At 31.6% G+C, this 23193-nt stretch overlaps 1 protein-coding gene across 2 annotated transcripts in view; it reads right to left on the minus strand.

Annotated features, from left to right (window-relative positions):
• Positions 1–23193, minus strand: part of LOC117101840 (calsyntenin-1-like) — a 53637-nt gene that overhangs the window by 11071 nt on the left and 19373 nt on the right. The window contains exons 4-14 of one of the 2 annotated variants that reach the window (XM_033241944.1): positions 15066–15212; positions 14024–14218; positions 13076–13327; positions 10982–11038; positions 5611–5783; positions 4748–4859; positions 3093–3283; positions 2649–2761; positions 1483–1679; positions 1173–1340; positions 633–772 (exon numbers count right to left, since the gene is read on the minus strand). In XM_033241944.1, the coding sequence (XP_033097835.1) occupies positions 633–772; positions 1173–1340; positions 1483–1679; positions 2649–2761; positions 3093–3283; positions 4748–4859; positions 5611–5783; positions 10982–11038; positions 13076–13327; positions 14024–14218; positions 15066–15212 (1745 nt within the window). The remainder of the gene's footprint in view (positions 1–632; positions 773–1172; positions 1341–1482; positions 1680–2648; positions 2762–3092; positions 3284–4747; positions 4860–5610; positions 5784–10981; positions 11039–13075; positions 13328–14023; positions 14219–15065; positions 15213–23193) is intronic. The other variant, XM_033241945.1, reaches the window with a different exon arrangement.

Raw genomic sequence — 23193 nt, forward strand, 5'->3', positions numbered from 1 at the left:
TCGCTAAACCTTGACTGTGAAAGTAATCATCAACTTGCTGAGCAAGTGACAAAACATAATAAATGCTAGAGCTAAGTTTATTTGGAAAACATCTTATTCTGTGTCAACACCAGTAGTTCAATAATCAACTGGATTTCTTGTAATTCCAAGCACATTTTTTTCAAACAACTTCCAAGATTACGTCCATTAAACACTTTTTACCCAATTTTCAGAAAGTCGGTCCATATTTGAGGTAGCATCATTCACAATGCACTGATTCTGATGATTACTGATTGACTGAAGTTCAATTTGTCTGACTACTACTACTGTACTAGATCATGGATCCTGTTACCCAAATAACAGAGTCTGTGCAGGTTCTAGTAGACTTATATCCTTGCGAAGATCAACCTTTTTTATTTTGCAAAAATTACTGGTTTTCTAATATCTATGTTAATTTACAAAGATGTCCGATGCATCTGTGTTCTCTCTCTTAAACTGAGGTGATCATTGCAACAATGGTGGAGCACAATATTTGCAATATTTTAACAACAGATGGAAATATGAATTTGCTCAAACTACAAATATGAAATAAGCTTGTGAAAATTCCACTTCAATATAGAGAATATGAAAAATAGATTGGATGACTAACATACCTGAACCATAAATTCATTACTAACGTAGCGTCCATTTAACTCGGTGCATTGTACCGTGAAGATTCTGTAGTCATGTCCTCGATCGTTTGTGTAGATGATGTCGTGTAGTACTTCTTCGTAATTTTCAATACTTTGAATACCTAAACAATTTAGATCAAAATGATGATTATGTATAATATTGATTATGATAATGATCATGGTGGTAATATAGATGATACTGGTAATGATGAAGATAATAGCAATGATGAAGTTATTGAGATGACGATGATAATAGCAATGATGATAATGATATTGAGGACAAAGAATAACGATGATGATAAAATTGATGATGCTGATGGTGAAACAGTATAAGGATAGGAATAAATGATGCAGATGATGATGATGGTTACAATGATGATAATACTCATGATGATCATGGGATTATATTTAAAAAAATGACAGTAATGAAAATGATAATGAAGACAATGATGGAAATTATAATGCTAGATGAGAATAGCATTGACAAGATTCTATTGCATGTGTAATTGACAGCAAACGCACCTTTCACAATGAGACCACTAGATGAGCTGATAACCTTCAGATTAAACTGTTCCAAAAGCTCATATGAGATGGTAAGTGATTCATGCTCAGATAACATGAGCGAATCCAACACAACCGAGCAGGAATCAAGATTCTGAGCAACTGTCAGAGGATCTAGTTGTTCACCAGCTAAAAAAATAAATAATTCATAAAATTAGCTCATTATGAGGGAGAAATAGACATGATGAATAATACACATGATGTGAAATATATACATAGTACTTTGGAATACAAACACATAACAAGAAATATCTGAATGGTGTACACTAACTTTCTTCATCAATCTCCTCCACTTCTTGCAACTGGGTAATGATGCTAATGTCGCTCAATGGTAGAATGCCAGTGACAAGGTCGGACGCCATGCGAGCAATGTGATTGGATCCGCTAAGAATGATTGTTGGTTCGGACGGACGGACAACCATTAAGTACGACTCCACCTTACGAATCTTCACTGCCTGTCCATCGCAACTAGTAGATTAAAGCAGTATTAGATTAAAGCAGTATTAGATTATCGTGGTTATAACCAAAATATTGTTTCTGATGCTTAGTTGTTAACTTATATTAATATAATAAGTCAGATGAAATGACAGTTAGGCATATATATCATATATCACTACCACATGTTGATTGGCCAAGACACTATTACTAAATGTAATTTTAGATGTTAGTGCACAATTATTTTTACAAACCATAACCAGATATATATTTTATGCTGTGGTACACAAACATTTAGAGCATTTTTCCAAATAACACTTTCATCATGTTAAGATTGTATGGCACTGCTACGTAAAATTCAATAAGCTAATAAAATTAACGGAAAATAAAAATTTAAATATAACAAATAAAAATTATACAGCAAAAGGAAGCATGCGGTACCACAGTACATGGTAGCTACCACACAAAGGTAGCTACACATAATGATTACTGCTGCTGTCACCTTAGCACATTCATTTTAACCTGCAAATTATTACTAATGGCTTGAAAAATGGGTGTATATATGTGGCAAAGACAAGTCAAACCAGTCACTCATTGCAAAAATAGATTTTCAGTTATTAATACAAGGTTAAAAAGTAAAAATGAGCTATAAAATGGTAAAAGAATCATTGAAATCCGACATTTCGTAATGAGGTTACAGAAGTTTAAACATACAGCTGTTTAAAGAACAATATTTGAGAAATCAGCCTTTAAAGTTCAGAATTTCAGGCATTTCTCAGGCAGAAACCATCACCAAATCATTAAAAATTTGTGTTTTAACATTGAAAATGGGGAAAATAACAGCATAGAATGATATATAGAAATATAAAAGTTAGTTTAGTGAAATAAAATAGATTAAAAAAATTTTGACATCCCATGATGTTTTGGTCATTATCTCTGAAACAGGGTTTGCGATAAATGACTGGTTTGGCTTGTCTTTGCCACATATGATATCCAACTTACGTGGCCTTGGTGGTGATAGTCAATGGCCTTTGACCTGGAGTTGGATACTGCCTCTCGTTGATATAACCAATTTGTTGCATGGTGTACGACAGAGCATTTTCATCAAGAGGTCCCTAGATGAAGAAGGAACAAATACAATGTCATTCTTATGTGTTTATGAATATGCTCATGGAAATGGGTGTTTGGTAGTATGTCTGTGGGTTTGGTATGATGTATGTCTGGGATACTGTGAATATGTGCGTGTGTCAATGACTCAATGCATTATGAGTTAGCTCTTGTGGGTGTGTTTGTATATTTTGAGAAGAATGTGATTCTTCTTTTGAGTGTGTTAGCATGTAGCTGTGGAGTGTTTGTGAATAGTGGTGGCATATATCTGAGAGTAAGCATGGGGTGTGTCTGTAAAATTGTAATGTCCTGTGAGTAGGTGTATGAGACAAGACCAACCTTAATTGTAATACGGTTTCCACTTTTAGTTTGGGTGATTTCATGCATGGGGATAGTGTCTTTATTGATGGTCAACCTCTCCTTGCAGGCAAATATGCAGCTAATGACTTCTTTAGACTCTGTCTTCCCAGGTAGAATTGCTAGTCCAGTCAAATATCCATTGAAATGGTCAATATATTGTCGCAAAGCACCTGGAAATAAACAGAGAATACCATGTTTATAAATTAAGTATCACATTTCCCCGATGTAAGAATAAATAAGATATTGAAAATTTGATTTGAAATTGTATTATTAATAATAATCAAGTGTTTTTATAATGATACTAATGTAAGTTGAATATTATTATAACAACTGCTTTTTCATTCCCACAACTGTAGATTCATTTTTTTTTTTAAATAAATGGATCTTTATTTCAAAAATCTGAAATGACTTCATTTTTACAACATAGTTTATTAACACAGTTTGGTAGTTCTTTTAAACACATAATTTATTATAACAAAAAACTTAAAAAAATAAAGTAGTTCAAGAGTGAATGTATCTATTCATTAAATGTACTTATTTGGTGTTTAAAATAAACACATTTAAAATCATCATGAAAAAATCCATAATTGTATTTTTAGATTGAAAAGAAATGATTCCAGAAGATCACTGGCACCACGTTTATATGACGACCTAATTCACTAAATGAGCAAAGCATCACATTCACACAGAGACAACAAGCAGGTAAATTACGAGGTATTAATACTGATACAATGGAAGGAAGACATAATATCTAGGACAGGTTCCTGTAGCTAAAAAAAATATGGTGTAAAGGTCATTAAAAATCAAATTAACGATCTTTTGCCAGCATAATATTCAAGTCGTTTGCGATGTGCTTGGACCATAGGATCGGTGCTTAATAGATGCCAGGGGCCTTTAAGTACATGTGACAGCGGGATTGAAGCTCTGTTCATGTCATCTCCTTTGTAATAAAAGACTTTACAGCGTGCAATTCTTAAAACATTTGTATGAATTCTAATTTGACATGCTCAAATGGAAGACTGTTTACTCCGCGTTTCCTAGCAATGATGACATCATCAGTATTCATTAGTACATGAAATATTGTTTTCAATAACAATAAGACATCAATGTGGAGTAAGTCATCAGAGGATATTAGCTTCCATGAAATGTACAAATTAATATAATGTATGATTATGGTAGTGCATTACGAAGGGTCTATTTGACATATAATGCAAAATAATGGTTTTGTGGTGTCAACCAATGTAGGAAAAAGTATTCAATACATATGTGACAGTAATCATCATTTCCGTCAAATCCAACTGCAAGTAATTATCAAAAATTCAATAGAAATACTTTAAAACTCATTAAAAGGCTTAAAGATTTGTTGTCTTAGTCTTGTAAAAGGTTGGAGTATAACTGTAGCTTTGTGGTTAAAACCAAATACCAGGATTTGGAGTTGTATCCTGTATTCTTCTCAAGAATAAAAACAACTTCAATCCATAAACCTCACACTGAGTTTTATTTTATAAAGCATCCTTCTATTCTGTAATTGGTGAGTGTACTTGATGTTATAAAGACATTAAAATATATTCACTCCAAACACTTAAAAAATTTTTTTTAATGATAATTAATTAACTCTGTATGGTAATAGTTACCTTCCCAAGCTGCGCCTACGGTAAGTGTTGACTTGTAGGCTGTGGGATGTAGTGGTCGATCTGTCACAATGTGATGGGCGGCGTAGTGGTGTCCATCAACGTATAATTTAACCTGTATACAAATAAGGAATGATTAAAAATACAATCACCAAATATATTTTACACAATACATCAAATCTAACTTTTATTCATAATCAAATCTGTATTAGTCTGGAAGGCAACAGAATGTGCAAGTGTTTGTACTATACACAATTCAAACTACAGCATACAACAAAAGACAAATATATATTATTTGTTAAAATAAAATAAATTTGAAAACGCACGTTTGAAGGTAATTGAGGACCGTATTCTAAATATATGTAAGAGATAAACAGTAGGAACATGACAATGGCTACTGTAAAATTATACATCTTAGTCCATCCTCCCCTTATTGTGAAGATTTCATTCTGCTTCCTATCCTCCCTGTAAAGGATATAGCAACACGGAAAATGTACCTTATTAGCCCAAAGTTCACCATTGAACATTAACATCTTTAATTTCCTTTCTGCATGTGTGAGCTCGTTTATTCAAATGAATTAAATTAAACCCAATACTTACTTCACATTTCCTTAACCAACTTGAACTTTTAGACAACCAATATATCAAATGGAATTCAATTTTGAGACTCTTTTTCTACTTAATAATAACATCCTATAATATGATGATTAATATATGAACTAGATCTTAGCAAAATGATTATTCTGCTAAGTAACTAAAACACAACAAAATTAAATGTACTCTGGGGTTGTAACCTTTAACCTGACATTAGCAATACATGACCTTAATTTACATATTTCCTTCTATTAAAAGCTAATGAAACTTACCTCTGGTAAGTCAACATTAACAACATAATGATGCCATTCTTTGTCGCAAGCTTCGGAGAGTTTCCATCGCCATTCGGCTGGTCTATAATCATCGGGGTCGTCCCCATGGCGACGAACCAGCAGAACAAGACGGCAATTGTGGATGTAAAGCGCCATGTGATGACGATTCATTCCTGAAAGAGTACAATGAACGAACAAATAAATAAACTGATGCTCGTATGACATACCCTCTTGAGTTCTCTTATGAACAAAACAATAGGCAACATATTATGCAAAGTGCATTCACTCTCTATCATTTTCTGCTGACCAGAATTATGATACATTTTCTTTATTATAATTTTAAATAATTTGTTTAAAAAACATTAGCCTTTTTAGAAGGTATATGAGGAATAAAAAGAATTATTTCACTTTTCAAATACTGTAATTTACTTTACAATTTAAAGAAAAAAAAAGCGTAACCATTAAAGTGGAAATTTAAAAAAATGAGTAAACATGAAGTAGTAATTAAAGATGTAAATAGTATACTGTAGCAATACCTAGTATTCCTGACTTACTACAAACGATGTTCTATGATCCGTAAACCCAGACCATAGTACAACTTGGCGCGCCATGTGTCCTCTGTACACAATGTTATCTAATTTATTCACGGTTTAATTATCTTGTTACAAATACAGAATTGCTATACTAATCAAATAATGCATAAACCATGTCATACAAACCATGACACAGTTTAATGTACTTTATCAAAGTTCTTTAAATGAAGTTAAAGCATTGTTATTTACTGTTCATAAACAAAACCAAAATATATTATTCTAATTGTTACTGTCTTTAGGGGAAGGGATAAAGAGGGGGTAAACAAATATAGAAATCTAAAAATATGCTGTTATGTTGACTATATGAAGACACTCTGTACAATGTTATGAACATTTTCATGTTATTATGTTGAATAGAACCTACACTAGGAATTAATATAATTCATTCAACAAAAATATATTATGCTCAGATATTTTCTTTTATATCAAGTGCTTTAAGCATTACTTCATGAATGCGAGTGCAATAAATATAACACTATTCAAATTAATTAGATAATTAAATACATAAAAAATGTATAGTGCTGGAACTCATCTTAACTGCTTCTCAAGGCTAATATAGTGTATGTGTTATATTTTCGAGAACCATAAACAAATTATTAAAAAAAAAAAAAAAAAATTATATTAGCAATATAACAGAACAAAGACACAAATTGGCACGTTTGTAATACACAAACCTTGAAGATAAGGATACAATTTGCATCCAACCAACAACCAATTGTGTGAAATTAGGTTAATTATGCATAGAATATTCCTTAATCAATATTATGTCAATATACCATAGATCGATCATAATGCAATTGTGTAGCCAGTTTGCTATCTTTATATGTATCATACATCATAAAATAGAAATATATGTTTAGAATAATTAGATATATAATATGTTTGACCTACTGTATGGTAACAACCAAACTGGACCTGTCTAGGCAGCTCAATCCATTCTCTGCATTATAAATCGTCGCTCACGTCACAAACTAACACAATCAAATTAGATTGCGTTAGTTTGTGAAATCACGAAAGCGCGTCAAAATACGCGCAGTTGTTGTTACAGACTTTTTGTATGATAAAGAATATGAAAGTGCCTGACAACCAATACACGCTTATTTTGACGCCCTACTGTGATTTCACGAACTAACACAATCTACTTTGTGTTTCGTGATGTGATCGACGAAATGTTTATCAATTATTATTTAATAATGATTATCAGCTCAGATGTGGAATTAATACAATAAATTAAGATTAAAAATTATGAGATAGATATTGGACAGCTTTTACCTCCGTGTATATATTTATGTTTTATATTAATATTAATTTTTTTCTGTTTTTTTTCCCCCATAATTACTTTTATACTGTTTTGTCGTTGATTTGTCTAAGTGGGCCGTTTCATACCAGCCATGCTGAAAGGGCTATCCACTTTAAATACAGTTGAATTAATAAATAAATAAATAATAATATATCAACTTCACTCTCTGTAGCTTCGTAGTTAAGACGCTCCTTTTTCAAACTCAAGCTCATAGGTTCAAATCCTCTACTATCCCAGAATACTTTTCACCTTTACGTATACAAAAAACTCCATAATGCGACATTTATAGCTCAATACATAGTGTAGATCAAATCTTGTAATTAGCAGCGTCGTAGTTGGATGTGGAAGACATTAAACAAACCTATTGTTCAACAAAGCTATTATTGCAGGGCTTTTAGCAGATTTGTACATATCTACTACATTACGATTCTAATTAGGATTCAAGTTCGTTAACACATGCGTCAACAATTCTAATTAGCAATGAGTCACACTCGAGAAGTTGACCATGAGTTTGAAGCCTTGCTGTTGCCATGATGATTAAATCACATGAGGAGTGTGAGGGCAGTGAACAGTTAATCTTCACGTTCCCTTCACCTGGTTTAGCTTTGAACAACGGAAATATTTACATAGAAGATGATTGATTAGGTTTCTTAACACATATCTTCCCTACTGAGCTCCAATTTACATAGTATTACATTTTCTCCTTATCTCATAATTTCAATGGTACTCTACATTATTTATGAAATTGCTATATCTATATTGCTTTTTCTTTGCTACTTGTTGAAAAAAATGAACAATCCTAGATAAAATATTTTTTTTACCATACTCATGTTGTAAAAGGTGACCAATTTAGCTTGTCCCAGAAGATTAGCTGATATTCAGAGCTGTCTTGTGATTTGAAGCTACAGTATTTAACCATCAATTTGTCAATATTACTTTTCAGTAATTGGATTCAATTATTTGTATTTTTATCTTGATCTTTTTAGGTTAAGAATAATTAGCTGAGGTATGCTAGACGTTAGAAATCACATTTCTTGACATTTATATATGATGTATGTTCCCTTTATTTCTCATTTGTTTTAATTTTCTTCACTCTAACCGTCATGTGTCTGAATGCTCGCCCACACTAATGAATGCATGACACCCAAAGAAAACCATCTAGTCAAAAATCTATTTTGTATTTCAACTTGTTATGGAAACATGCAAACAAATTTCAAATTGTTTATCCTGCGGGATAAACCTTATGCACAAGCTTTTAATTCTCATTAATATATTGGAAAATAATTAATTTATATTCAAAGAATGATTAGGAGCAGATTAAAATACTTGAGATTGTCAGTGATGTGGGTCGACACTAGCAAATGATAACAGATGATGGCTCCACATACTGTACAATAATATTCCAATGAGCCTGGTATGTGGGGCAAATATTGTCAAGAGTTAAAACATTTTTTTCTTTGATGATTAATTAATCACTCGTTACTGTAATAATATCTGCATGAGTAAATACAATCTGCATTGAGGTGACAGATGGCAGAATGAGAAAAAGAAATGCAAACCAATAACTCATTTTATTATAAATTGGTATGTAAAAAAAAATCATGTTACATTTATTATTTCTAAAAAAAATTTCAATTGCAGGTAATATAAAATGATGACTCAAATGCTATAATGTAACACTGATCCTGATTGGATAATTCCAATCTTAGCTAACCTTCAACCTGATTGGTTGATTGGTCAGAGAGCATTATAATTGTATGATCGATGATATAAGGCCGAGACCTGTTGTCTAATATTCACAGTGCATTCAAGCATGCCATTCTCATGAATATTCATAGTGCAGATGACGAGGTGGGGCTGCAGAGCGGATTGCAAGGGAAAATCTACTATGGCAAAATTAATGCAGTAAGTATATTGCGAGTCTACAGTGCTTAATACAAATGAGGTTAACGAAGAAAATGCAGTTTATTTTTTCCCACTGAGATGAATATAATAGTTGATTTAATGTTTTCTAAAGTACTTGACGGTTAATTTCACAAGTTATAATAAATATTGACAAAAGCTTGAGGTAAAAATTGACTGAATAAAGGAAATTCAGGTGTCTTTCCTAAGAAATATAATAGAAAACAATTTACTTGCATGCGTGCTACCACATACAATCATCACCTACAGTACAAGATTTTGAAAGAGGCTAAGTCTAGAGGATGGCAAACTGAACTAACTCAAAATAAAATCAAAACTAATTTAAATTTCACAGGTTCTGATTAGAGAGAGCGAGCAAAGCTGCCAAAAGGTAAGCTGGAAATGGGAAACAACACTTCCCTTCTAACAAAAACAAGGCATCAGAAAAAAAGAAAAAAATATTAATGATATTAGAAAAAAAAACCTTGTTTACTTATAGCTTGGGAAACATGTTTATTTTTTACAGACACCATTTACTTTTCCAAAAAGACCAAATTTTGGTTTTTCCCATGGGATTTAAAAAAAATTCATTTTGGGTTTCCCCTGGGTTTTTTTTTTGGGGGATGTTCAAGGAGTAAGACTTTTCCCCAAAGCCAACAAAATTATCTTTCAATACTATAGAAAATTCAGTCATACTATTAAGATGAAGTACTAGTGTAGGATTAATAGTAAAACTATTTCAGCCTGTAGGAAGATTCATAATTATTTTCTAAATATCAATTTTGTTATAACATAAAAAAAATCTTAGAATGTCAATGTTTGCAACAAATTAATAAGGTGAAACCAAGGTCAATAGTTGAACAATTCTACAGAATTTTTGTATTTTTTGTATATAATTTTTGTAGCATACAATATGCACATATTATGTAAAGTACGACAGCAAAGTAGGTATTTATGACAACATGGAATTGTTAATATATGTTAATATAAATTTTAAAATGTTCTGCAATAGTAATTATCCTACTGTACACATATGATTAATGGTTAAAATACAGGGTGATTATCAATGATTATGACTTAAATTATGACAACAATGTAGTTAGAGTATGAGTGGTTTTAATTGTTAGAAGAATCCTGGCGACTTATTGTAGGACTTAAACCCAGGACCTTGGGATTAGAATGCATGCATCTCGACTATTAGGTCACTACTCCCTAGTAGGTTTCTATCAAATAAATATTAAAAATTATCAACTATATAATCTACAACCAGACAATAACTTTATCGATTAAAAACAAATTACCTTCTAGATGATAAAAATAAAATAAAAGATTAGCCTTAAAATAACAATAACTATTAGGTACGTGATGACAATGATATTAATGACAAATGGTTTGTATCAAATTAAAGAAGTGAACAATCCAAATCTTTTCATGTCACACTAAAACAAAATGCAGTAATCTAAGCATAATTATATTGCAGTTATAATATTGCTTTGAGGGGTGATATTCTCGTTTAATTTTACGTTCATTAAGCGCTGGGTTAATGGCATGCAAAAACAGCCACTGAAGGCCTTACTGTCTGTGTAGTTTGTTCTAACTGTGGTAGCATTACTTGTATCTGGCAGCTCTGCTCCTTTGCGGGAAAAAAGGATGGAAAAAAAAGAAGGAAAGTAAGAAGTGATGGAAAGAAAAGATTTGTTAGAAACATAATAGTCAGAGCTTTATAAAAGGTAGAATATTCAGTCAGGCATAGCACAAAATTACTGAATTTTTCATAACTTAGTACGACTTTATGATTGAAAGAAGATATGGTTAGTAATATTAATATATGCTTATATAAAATCTGTAAAAAAATAAAATGATGTGCACAATAAAAGCACATCCTGGATTCTGATATGTATGAATATACATTATATATTTTAAATCTTTAGAGAAAAGAAACACCTGTAAGTCAGGATCTAATCTAATTTAACAGTTGCCCATAATTATTACAAAATATAAAACAAACAGTATAAGATAACACACTTAAGACCATGATAATACCAATAATTATGAAACAAATTATATCACATATAACATATAACTCAATATTATTATTGAAACAACTCCCTAAAGACTTGAACAAGCTACTTTTGAGTACTCATCCAATGATGACATATTAGCACAACCAGCTGTGCCATAGTCTCCCAAGCCACTTGGGGGTTAAGTGGATCAATAGTGAACGATGCTATCTAGGAGTTTATTATCAACAATTCAATTGCCAGAGTTAGTAATCCAATGTGAAAGATGATTAAGTATTGAGAAGACTGATGGCCTTCTATAAACAAATCATTATTATTAAATCAAATCCAGTATTTAAGTGGCTTTATACAGTAACATTTTTGGTTGGCTCAGAATTAAATCAATTTACTGGTATGCTGTGTACAGGTTGATAGTGAGTTCTCCACTGAGGTAGTCCTTAAGTAAAGCATGCAGTCTTAGTTTATTTGCAGCGGTACAGCTCTGGGCTTCTTAGAAAAAGATATTTTTTCGGATCTAAAGATAATCACGCACAAGGTACTTTATTATTATTGTCTCTCTCTGCCCAGCAGCATGTGGGTATTTAAGGTTTTATTGCTAACACAGATTACTACACTGCAACATTATGGAATACCCTGGAAAATACTTCTATGAACATGACTAGGGCCAATCCAATACCCATGATAATACTGTTAAGCAAATAAAGCCTTTGATATGATGCCAAATGACATTGGCATACATCCTTAATTTTAATGATGTGTAGAAGTGCAATTAAATTATTTATACTTTTGTTTAAAACCATTAGTTGGAAATTGATGACAACATTATAGTTTTAAGGTGTTGCCATGTGCTCTTATAATTCTATCATTTATGTTATTACAAGAATGGAAAAGGCAAAAATGTGAATAAAGGAAAAATTTCAGAGAAAATGCTAATATTATGTTGTTTTCTTTAAAAAGTTATTCTATCATTGAGTGTAGCAAAAATAAAAAAAGAAAAAAAGGGTAATTCATGAATCCTATTAAATATCATATTTGCAACATTCGCTCAATCTTTGAAGAAGCACATATGCTGTATCTTTTAGCTTTAAAAATAAAATGTGATAAGAAATAGAACTTAACACCGTATACAATATCGCCTGAGTTGATTGACATTCAAAGAAAAACACCAACGTTATTATAGTTTCAAATGCAATCAATTTCTTTTCACCATGTTTGACCGCAAGGTACTGGGAGCTGCCTTACAAAAGTGTTTGTCATTGGTGTTTTTGTAATTAACATTCATTATTTCTACCCGGCAGCAGGTGTGCCACCAAGGAATAATTGTCAGCGATATTTTTACGTTAACTGCGCAATATGCAAGATTGCATTTCTTCAAAGTACTGCACAGATATTAATTGCGCTCTTTGTAATTAATTTCATCTCTTAAACTACCTGGTTTTTTTTATGTTTATATCTTCTATAATATTAAATCCTAATATTTCAAAAATGCCAATATAAATATTTGAAATACAGTAGTAGGTAGGAAAAAAGGTTGAAGATATAGTAAATCTACTGATTGGTTATTTAATTTTAAGTTGTATAAAATGAGCTCAATGAAATAATTGATTTCGAAATATATAAAATTTGTATAAGACCCTGTCAAAGCTTACCCTCAGCATCTGAATAACAGAGGATGGTTTCTTTGATGTCTTTCTCAGGAGCGTGCTTCATCCAAGTCGATATACTGAACGTGGTATTTAAACTACTTGGCAGGAACTTGTCAGGGATGGATACTTGGCTGTCTTCTCCGTTAAACTTGTATACTTGAGTATTCTCATGCCCTTCGTCAGTTTGCAGATCTTCAGTCCACTTCTCACCGACATTTGGGGTCGGAAGTAGGTCAATGATCTCATCAGGTGCATCTGTTGTGGATTAAATGTTCTCATAGAAGTTATGTAATATAACATAAAATGTGTATTTTTCTTAGGACTATATTTACTACATTAACTAATAGAAAACAATATGAAATAAATGTGTTTTTAATTGGATAACATACTATCTGCTTGAAAATAGATTTAATCTTTCAAATCTAGATGATGCAGTACATTGTTGTTAAAGTGTTTGTATGACACACAAGGGAAAATGTAATGTACAAATATTATTATGCACAACATATTGGCCAACACTGAGTCATAACTTCTTCTATCAGTACGTTTCGATGAGACAATTTTTTAATCTTTGATTGTCATTCTCATTTTTGGAAAAGAGAAAAATTCTGTAACAGCTGTTATCCGTAACATAAAGTATGAATAGTTAAATTAGCAGTGTACATAGAAGACGAGTCTGAAGATGGGTAGCATCCTACTTCTGAATTAATCACATTTTAAAAAAAATGACAAAATATAATTTCATGTTTTTTCTCTTAGATAATATTTTAAGTTGGATGTCTCTCATGAATATAAATCTTGTATTTTTTTATTACATTTTATTACAAATTTCTGGTTTTGTGTGTACATGTTATCTTTTCTTGTGTAATATAATTATTATTACAATATTAATTATCTTAACAAAATATGTAATTATATGCTATAAATATAACATAAGTAACCAATACTTACTGCAAACTTGACGTTGTGCTGCCACAGAGTAAGTGTCGCGATCACATCCCATTACGATGTGGTCCGTTTCCATCTCAAATACCATGGAAACGGAGCTGGAATTGCACTTGGAAGGAGCACACAGCTCCAGGAACATCTTGGCTCCAAGGATGTGGTTGTCAGTATCAGGCATGTACTCAATACGTTTTGATAAACCTGACAGAGAAGGTGGCAGAATAGTTACATATTCCTGTAAGGTTCAATAGCAAGTCTTATCAATATCAGTATTATTCCTCTTGTGGAGAACTGAAAAGGACTACTGCTAGACCCTGTAGTGATCTGACTACTGCTAGACCCTGTAGTGATCTGACTACTGCTAGACCCTGTAGTGATCTGACTACTACTAGACCCTGTAGTGATCTGACTACTGCTAGACCCTGTAGTGATCTGACTACTACTAGACCCTGTAGTGATCTGACTACTGCTAGACCCTGTAGTGATCTTGGATACTGGCATATACTGTACAGTAAATAATCAATAAACTAACACTATTAAGTTTGATAGCAATATTAATAAATAATATGAAATATAGTTGGTGATATACATGCAACATGGTACAATAATTGATGGATCATGGTTCAGGGAAAAAATACTTGAATAGAAGAGCTTATCAAGTTAAAAATTATACCAATACGAAGTCAACCAGGTAGTGTAGCTCAGACACTAAGTGACTATTAGGCAGAAGGAAGGTACTGTATGAGCTAGTCCAAGTTTCTAGCACTTTCAGACTTAGCACTACATAAATCTACAGTAGCTATATTACATCATTCCTGATGATGACATAATTAATGTCGAAATATTGAATCCTGACATGATGGCGTGCATTTCGATACTTGGAGTATGTATTATACTATCTTATCTGAGATTAATCAGTGGACCTTTCGGTTCTATATTACATCACATTAAGATAATACTACATAAACTACAGTATCAAGGTATAAGTTTTGCTTAGCCAATAAACAAATAATCCTTAAGGAATATTTAATGCTGATATGTCTCTTACCCTTGATTCCTTGTACGCAAAGACGATTGACTGTGACAGTCACTGTAACAGCATCGCTCTTTTTGTTACCACAATCGTACGCTGCGACGGAGAACACGTGGGAGGACACGTCACTTGGGTTCAAAGGTTTGGTAGAAGATATTCTTCCTGCAAAAAAAATATGTAGAATTTAGAAACTTCAAAAATTAGATGATAAATGTATATGACCTGCTATAAGAAAAAATGGTATAGTTCAATTTACCAAATTTTATCTTTCCCTTTCTTATATTTTATATGTTTTTTATCGTATTTTTGTTGGCCAGGGGTTTAGAAATGACCCCTTATTGAGTTGGGCTTTAGCCCATGTCATTCCTAGTCACGCCCCTGATCATTTCATATTTCATGACAAATTTTTAATAAAATAGCGCAAGATTACATTCTACTGATATCTTTATAGTGTTAGAGTAGGATTACTTATTACTAATTAGCATCATTATCCAAAGATAGGATTGAGTAATATTGTATGTGTACTATATAAATTTGGATCAATGAAATATAGAAAGTTATGTAACATGATTGTAAAAGTTACAGGTCTGTAAATTATGGGAAAACACATTCATGGGAATTGAGTGACTTCCAGGGAAGCACAGTTCACAGTAAGACACAAGTCACGTTGAAGGCTAAGTAATGGGGAAGCGCAAGCAAAATGAGAAAACGCAATACATAACCATATTGTGCGTCACATTAAAAATGTATTAATCATGTATTCTTGAGTCGTTACTTCCTCATTCTCTCGTCAATCATTCATCATTACATAGTATCAGTATGTGTTGATGAGGTAGCTACATTTAATTCATATGTTAAATGTCAAGTCCCACAGATAGACGAATCCACTCATACTTTCCAAGAAAAACTTTAATACACTTTTTTGTAATGATAAATTATGTAACAAAAGGCAAAGATAGCATAGGATTGGAGTAAGCGTAAAAGTTTCAGGTCATTGACCAGCAGAGTTCTGACTGGCTGAGGAAATTATAAATGAAACGTACACTAACACGATGGTACTGTAGCTAGCTAAACTAAGGAAAAGAAGACCTGCTTGACAGCTATCAAATAAAAAAAAAAATATAGAAAAATAGAATTTGCGCATGTGCATCAACATAATAATCTCTCATATCTGATCAAATTACTTCATCAAAATAATTCATAGGTCGGCATGACGATTTGGTAGGTATAGTATTTCACTGTGCTGGGCCACAACATATAATTAAATCCGTTAATTGACATATGATAAGTAAACCGACTAAAAATAAATGCAGTGGACCGTAATGATGTTTTGATCTTGTATACGTAATACAGTAGCAAAGCATTCAATATTCATTCTAATATTGTGTAGCACTACATGGCTGATTCAGTAGTCAACCAGCGTCTTCAATTTCATGACATTTAATTTTTTTCAAATCTTATTCATCTCTGTAATAACATTTATACAGTACCTTTGTCTTCATCAATGAATTAAAAAAAATCACCCACTATATAAATGGAACAGTATATTGACACAAAGAAGTTTATATAAAAAGCAGTCAGCATCATCAAATCATTAAAATTATTATCACCATCAACAAATATTAATTAATCATCATAAACACCTTTGTCATCATCATTATCATCCATTAATTATTCATTCTTCTTTTTAATTATAGTTTTTTTTTTTTTTTTATAGTTGCAAGCCTACTTTTTCTTTATGTTTATTTTTATTGTAACGTTGCGAATGTGTTGTTTTTTTTATTGCATGTTTCCATTTGATAAAAATTGATTTGATTTGAATTGTATTTTTTTGATAAAAATTGCATTAAAGTTCATCGTATATCGTATCAAATTTTTTACTCATTTCGGTAAGAACAAAATTACAAAATCTGAACAAATATAAAAGCCAAAAAGAAGCAAAAGCATAAAAACGTGGTCACAGGTAGGGTGTGTTTCTCCCATGATAAAATGATTACTATATTTCTAAATTTATATTATGAAAAAGTAAAATTGAATAATTAAACATGAAGCTAAGACATCAGGTCAGCAGTCATAAATAATCACCATCATCATCAAATCATTATCAATATTACCACCAAAAGGTCAGTCTAGTACAGCAGCCAACAATGTCCAACCGTGCTGATTATTGAAGGCCCAGTGCAATGTCGGCTCATGCATGTTCTTAACTCAATTTGACCTCATAAAATTCTTCATTTTCTCTAAAAAAAAATCAGTTCAATATTTGCACTGCAAATGCAATACATTCCAAATATTAATAGTCACATGACTGCCTTAATGCCAGGAATCCATTTTAGAATTATTTCACCAAAGATGAAATCTCTTAGCACATTGCAACTGCGATAATAATTATTATTTTGCACTATACAATGCAAATGCATTCGTCTCCTTCAGGGATAAGGAAATAAAGTCAAATCTGGTACAGTTTCATCTAACCAACCAATAATCAACAGCGGTAGCTGATAATAATGTATTTTTTTCAACTTTTTTTAGCTCAAATAACCAATTAGCCTAGTGCAGTAATAAATATTCACATTTATTTAACATTACTCTGACAGAAATTTTCAATGCGGTTTATTATTGTACGGTTGAGAAAACGCTAGTGGGTATATATCCTGATGATAATGGCCTGATGATTTTAATTAAGTTGTGAACCTCCAAGCAATACTGTGGGCCATTTAATTATGCATTCAATATTGTTGTTGATGTATGAAGCTGAACAACAATATCATTATATAGGTCTGAATGGCCTGCAATATCAATGCAAACAGATCTATTATTACTGTAGTATGACTAATACATTGTATATTATTAGTAATGTATTTATTTATCATCTCTATTCCGGACTTTTGCTACTATATTCTTGAAACCATACTAATTAATGAAACAATTACTAAGCAATATCAATGCAAACAAATCTATTTTTACTGTATCTCTACATTGTATTCCATTACTATACTATCAAATCCATTTGGATTTTTTTATACTATATTCTTGATACCTTACTAATTAATGTGTTATGCAAGCATAATAACTAATGATGATCACCATCAATCAGCATAAAGTTTCTTTACTGTATTTTTGCTTTTAATTAAACTGCAAGTGTATACAATTTTCATGTAGTCATAATGTTGGAAGTTAAAGAATGTCATCCAATGTGACAATACAGTACTGAGAGTCTGTCACCTACCGAGTGAAAACCACATGTAACTAAGACCATGCTATGTTATGCTACCATATGATATCCATAATACAGCTAAATACAGTACAACATGGGAGTGACTATAACTAAGCTGGGTGCTATTCTTATCCTGTCACTGTTACTGTCAGGACCGCAGACTAACACCAAGGGAGGGGCAGGTATCAACGACGGTTGCTATCCCTATCACACGGCGGGAGACCGTCTAACATATGATTCGGGTTATGTATTTTGACGGGTTTATAATTAGAATTTGAGTTAGAAAAATATCAACAGAAACAATGACAGACATATTAAACCATTAATAATAGACCATTTTGGGTCAACAGTTGTGACAAGAAACACATTTAAAACTATTAAGTGACAAGAAGTTTTGTTGTTGTTGTAGTCATTTTATATAGCATTTATTTTCAGAATCTTAGTTTGAAACTTATCATTTCATTTTATCTTACACTATTGAAGTAAACGTTAGGAAAGAATTAGACTGAAAGTAAGCACAGACTCACATTATTAAATTGTTTTTCCAAAAGCAAAACAAAATATAATACTGTTCAAATGTAATAAAGATCGGACTATGCATCTTGTATTAAAAGTAACCTATACCCACATTAAATCCAGGACATCATTTAAATGGAACCTCAATCGCAGTATTTTCAAGTCACAATAGCCTGTAGCAAATTAAAACCTTGGCGTGTACCGAGTGTAGCGAACATGTCTTGCGTGTGAAAAGGGTTGGTTTGATCGTACACTTAATACACTACTGTATATCTAATGAGAAGAAGCACCTTAAAGAAGAATATACTGGAATGGAACATCTTATAACTGATAATAAGGTGACAATATATCAGACAATTGTCTTTTGTAAAAATATCATAGAAAATACGCAAGTAATTTTGAATGGTTTTATACATTTATTCATGAAACAATACAATGTAAACAATTATAAACAGTGGTAGCATTAAATTTCTCTAAACTTAAGTCATATGATAATATTTGTTTTTATTTGTCTATAAGGTTTGCCAATTTACATAATCCAACAACCAAAGAATGTTTAAATTAGAATAATCATCAAAAATAATGAGAAAAGCAACTGCAATATATGGTGTAAAAAACATGTATAATTTTGTTTAGGAAATTAGAGTACTTTAGAAATTTCTGCTATATTTTAAGCATGATTGATGATCACATTTTTTGCCTTGATGCTTCGATTCTAACAACTAGATACAATGTAGATTTTTAATGGGCTGTAAACAGTGTGAAATTACAAATCCACTTCAGATTTTAAATGGTTCAAATAGAGTTTGTATTGGATTGAACAATTCAGTTTACTCTAATTTTAGTTTGCTGAATACAAAGCGTCATCTGGGATAATATACAGTTCACATTACAACCAATAAAACGGATTCTAAACACCAAGGATAGCCCACGAACTGTCTCTTATACACATCTAGATGTGTATAAGAGACAGATATTACCACCATCATCATTTACTGTAATTTGGACACTTGCACCAACTATAGAAATGAAATCAAGTACCAACATTCACCCTAATTTTGGTTTATCTTCTCTCCAAAAACAAAGACTGTCACAAATCAGCCCTGAACCTTGTCTAATCATGGGTGCAACACTTAGTATAGGTAGTTCTTGAGCTCATTAAGTGCTAATGATAAATAAGGTCTGTTAAGTTAACAAGTTCACACACAAGGACCAGCTGCAAGCAAGCAGGTAGTCACATATCACTCTCCCATAATGAGCTCCACCTATATCTTAAAGTAATTGTGATACCATTGAATAATTGCCACCACAGGAAAGAAATCCTACAAATTGTGGGACTAGGTTTGGAGTTCAAATGATATTTTTATTAGCATAGCATCCAAATACAAGGAGGAAATGGGAATAGGATTAGGATTGGAGAGAGGAGATTAGACGTGGATGGGTTTGGATTTTGAGAGAATGAAGAGTCTTGGAAGGTAGGGAATGAGAGACTAATTTTTAAGATTACAAGGAAGGTATTGCATAAGAAATTAATAGGAGATGAGGAGGAAGAAACAGGAACTTGAGAAGATGAGGACATTGAGTTTTTTTTATTAATTTACAGGAAGATATAATTTGGATTGTTATGAGTTTGTGATGATGAGTACAGGATTATAGTTTAAGATGACAAATGTAACTCAGATAAGATAGTATAATACATTCGAAATGCACACCATCGTGTCAGGATTCAATATTTCAACATTAATTATGTCATCATCAAGAATGAAATTTTATGAAATTTTACAGATAAACAAATTATTTATAGATTTTAAATTATGTCTAGCTTTACTGATACCAATAAACAATAGCAGGCAGTCTATTGGGCATGGATGAATGATGAATTGCTAGGCAACGGTATAGGTAAACAACTTATCCATTGCATTTACTCACAGGCAACCGTTTCAAATGAAGAGCAATATAACCACAAAGACAGCGGGACAATTATTGGTAAATGATAGACAGGGACTTTGATTGCAATAAACCAATGAATTAATGAAAGTCAAATTAAAGTCTTATTCAATAGTATGCTTACATATTACAATGTAAACAATTTTGTAATTACATGTTCAATGATACACAATATTACAGAGACTGATAAATTTGATTTCTATTTGTGGTGGAAATTATTGATTCATTCATACATTTTAACTCACATTTATCACTATAGCTCTATATTCTTTCATTTACTAACATGTTTCAACATGAAGGTGACATGTACTATTTATTTTCAATCTCTTACTAATCTCATTAATTAATTTATTCTTGCATTTGTTCACTCTAATTACAGTATACCAGTTTCAATGAATAATATTACAGTGGAACAGAGAAATCCGAGAAATCACCTAGACTGAACCTCTGACAAATTGTACTTTGATAGTCGCTATTAGAAATAATCTATAGCAGGTTTAATTGAACGACGCATCTCATATGGGTGTATGTGCATATTTATTAACTCTCCTACTCTAGAGTCAGATACCATCATACTGTAAGACAATGCATGTGTAGTAAAATAATGAAAGAATAATGCTAAGACTGTATATAATGTTACTCAAATAATAACATAATGTAGTAACTTGAACACCAAAATGTACATGTTAGACCTAATAAAATATGTAATAATGTAACTGGACATCATGATGATAATTTAGAATTTGAGTTATTGCATACAGTACTCGAAAATAAGAAATTGGGGTTTTTTTGTCAGACTTGCAATACCATACTCAATCTTTTGCCCTGATGAATTGATGGGAACTACATCGGACAAAACAAAAAATTTATTAACTGTACTTTTTTGCAACATTATTATCAATACATTATTTTTCCTTAATTGAAGTGAAGAGGTATTAGCAACATAAATAATGTTGACTGGCAATATGAAGTCAGTACAATTGGCAATCTGGTAATAACACACTGTTTATAATAATGGTTGTTTATGGTTAAATTTGTTAGGCCCAATAACATTTTTTTATTAGTTTATCACCCTCGCATGCATGTCTTTTATGGTACAGAAAAAAACTAATTTGAAATAAATTATTTTTCTTTTTTGAAAAAAAAAAATATTTTCCACTTGTTTTTTTTAATAAATAGTAGATATTATTTGAATTATCTCAATCATTTTTACTTTGAATAAAGCATCAGCAAACAACCCAATAGTGATACTTGGCTTAAGCAAAATAAAGAAATAAAAAAACCTACCTCCCTCATCACTTTTCCAGCCTAGATACTGTAGGATGATAAACTAATAATATTTTTTATAGGGCCTTATAAACTAAAGATATTTTAAACATTTTTCCTAATCAAGGCCAATTGCAATCAATATTTCCAATGGGATTTCCAAATACTGTAGAAAAATACATTTGATATGATTTGGAATTATTGAAATATTATCATTAATCAATATATTGAATTATCAATGCACCATCAGATTTACTGAAAACCAAAGTGATAATAAATAAATAACTTAGTACTGGAACAATAGGATCAAATGGCAAAGATTAAATGCATGTTTGTAAATTATTTATACTTCACTTACTTTTTGAAATACATGAAAGTAGATCAGAAGTAGTCAAATCTATAATAAAATCTACAGTATTTACATTTCCTTCAACGACCATGCATATTATTCAAAGAGGCATTCTTAGCTATACGTCTGACTAAGCTAACAGCACGTCTAACAGTCCACCATCCGGTAAATATTCAATACACAGCTGGAAATAGTCGATCCCATTACAGAGTGTTCTCTCCATCTAGCCTGGACTGATCTTCAGCCATAGTCAAAACACTACAAGAAAGCACTTTCGCTGCATTTAGACATGCCCTCAAGGCAGTGTTATTTAAAGTGATTTTCTGAGGATGGTACTTTTGTAAACACCTTCAAGGCCTCAAGGCATTTAACATGTAAAAACATTTTAATAATCGGCTAATAGAACATTACAAGAGGCCTAGCATGGCGTGTCATGTTAGTGTAAAGATATCTGTATTTACTTTGAAAAAAAAATGTTATCCTATCTGGTTTCAAAATACTATCTTCAATATTAAATAAATTTGATTATAATCATGGTTAAAAAAGGCCAGTTAAACTTTGAGAATTCCAATTGAGTTTAACTCATACATTTGGAAATGTCATTGAAAACTGTAAACATTAACATCTACTCAAAGACACCAAGAGAGATTCCAGCACCAGAAAAATCTAAATGAAGAGGTCATCAGTTCAATTCCTCAGATACACTGTCATCAATTTATCATGGATTTAAATGTAATATTTATCAATATCACTTTGAAATTATAATTATCATAATCACATGTATTTAAATTTAGTACAAAATATAATCCCTAGTTTAAATCTAATGGGCTAATATCTGTTAAATTTAC

Source organism: Anneissia japonica, unplaced genomic scaffold (genome assembly GCF_011630105.1).
Source record: "Anneissia japonica isolate Jap-2015-1 unplaced genomic scaffold, ASM1163010v1 scaffold4988_len2956909_cov206, whole genome shotgun sequence".
NCBI lineage: Eukaryota > Metazoa > Echinodermata > Crinoidea > Comatulida > Comatulidae > Anneissia > Anneissia japonica.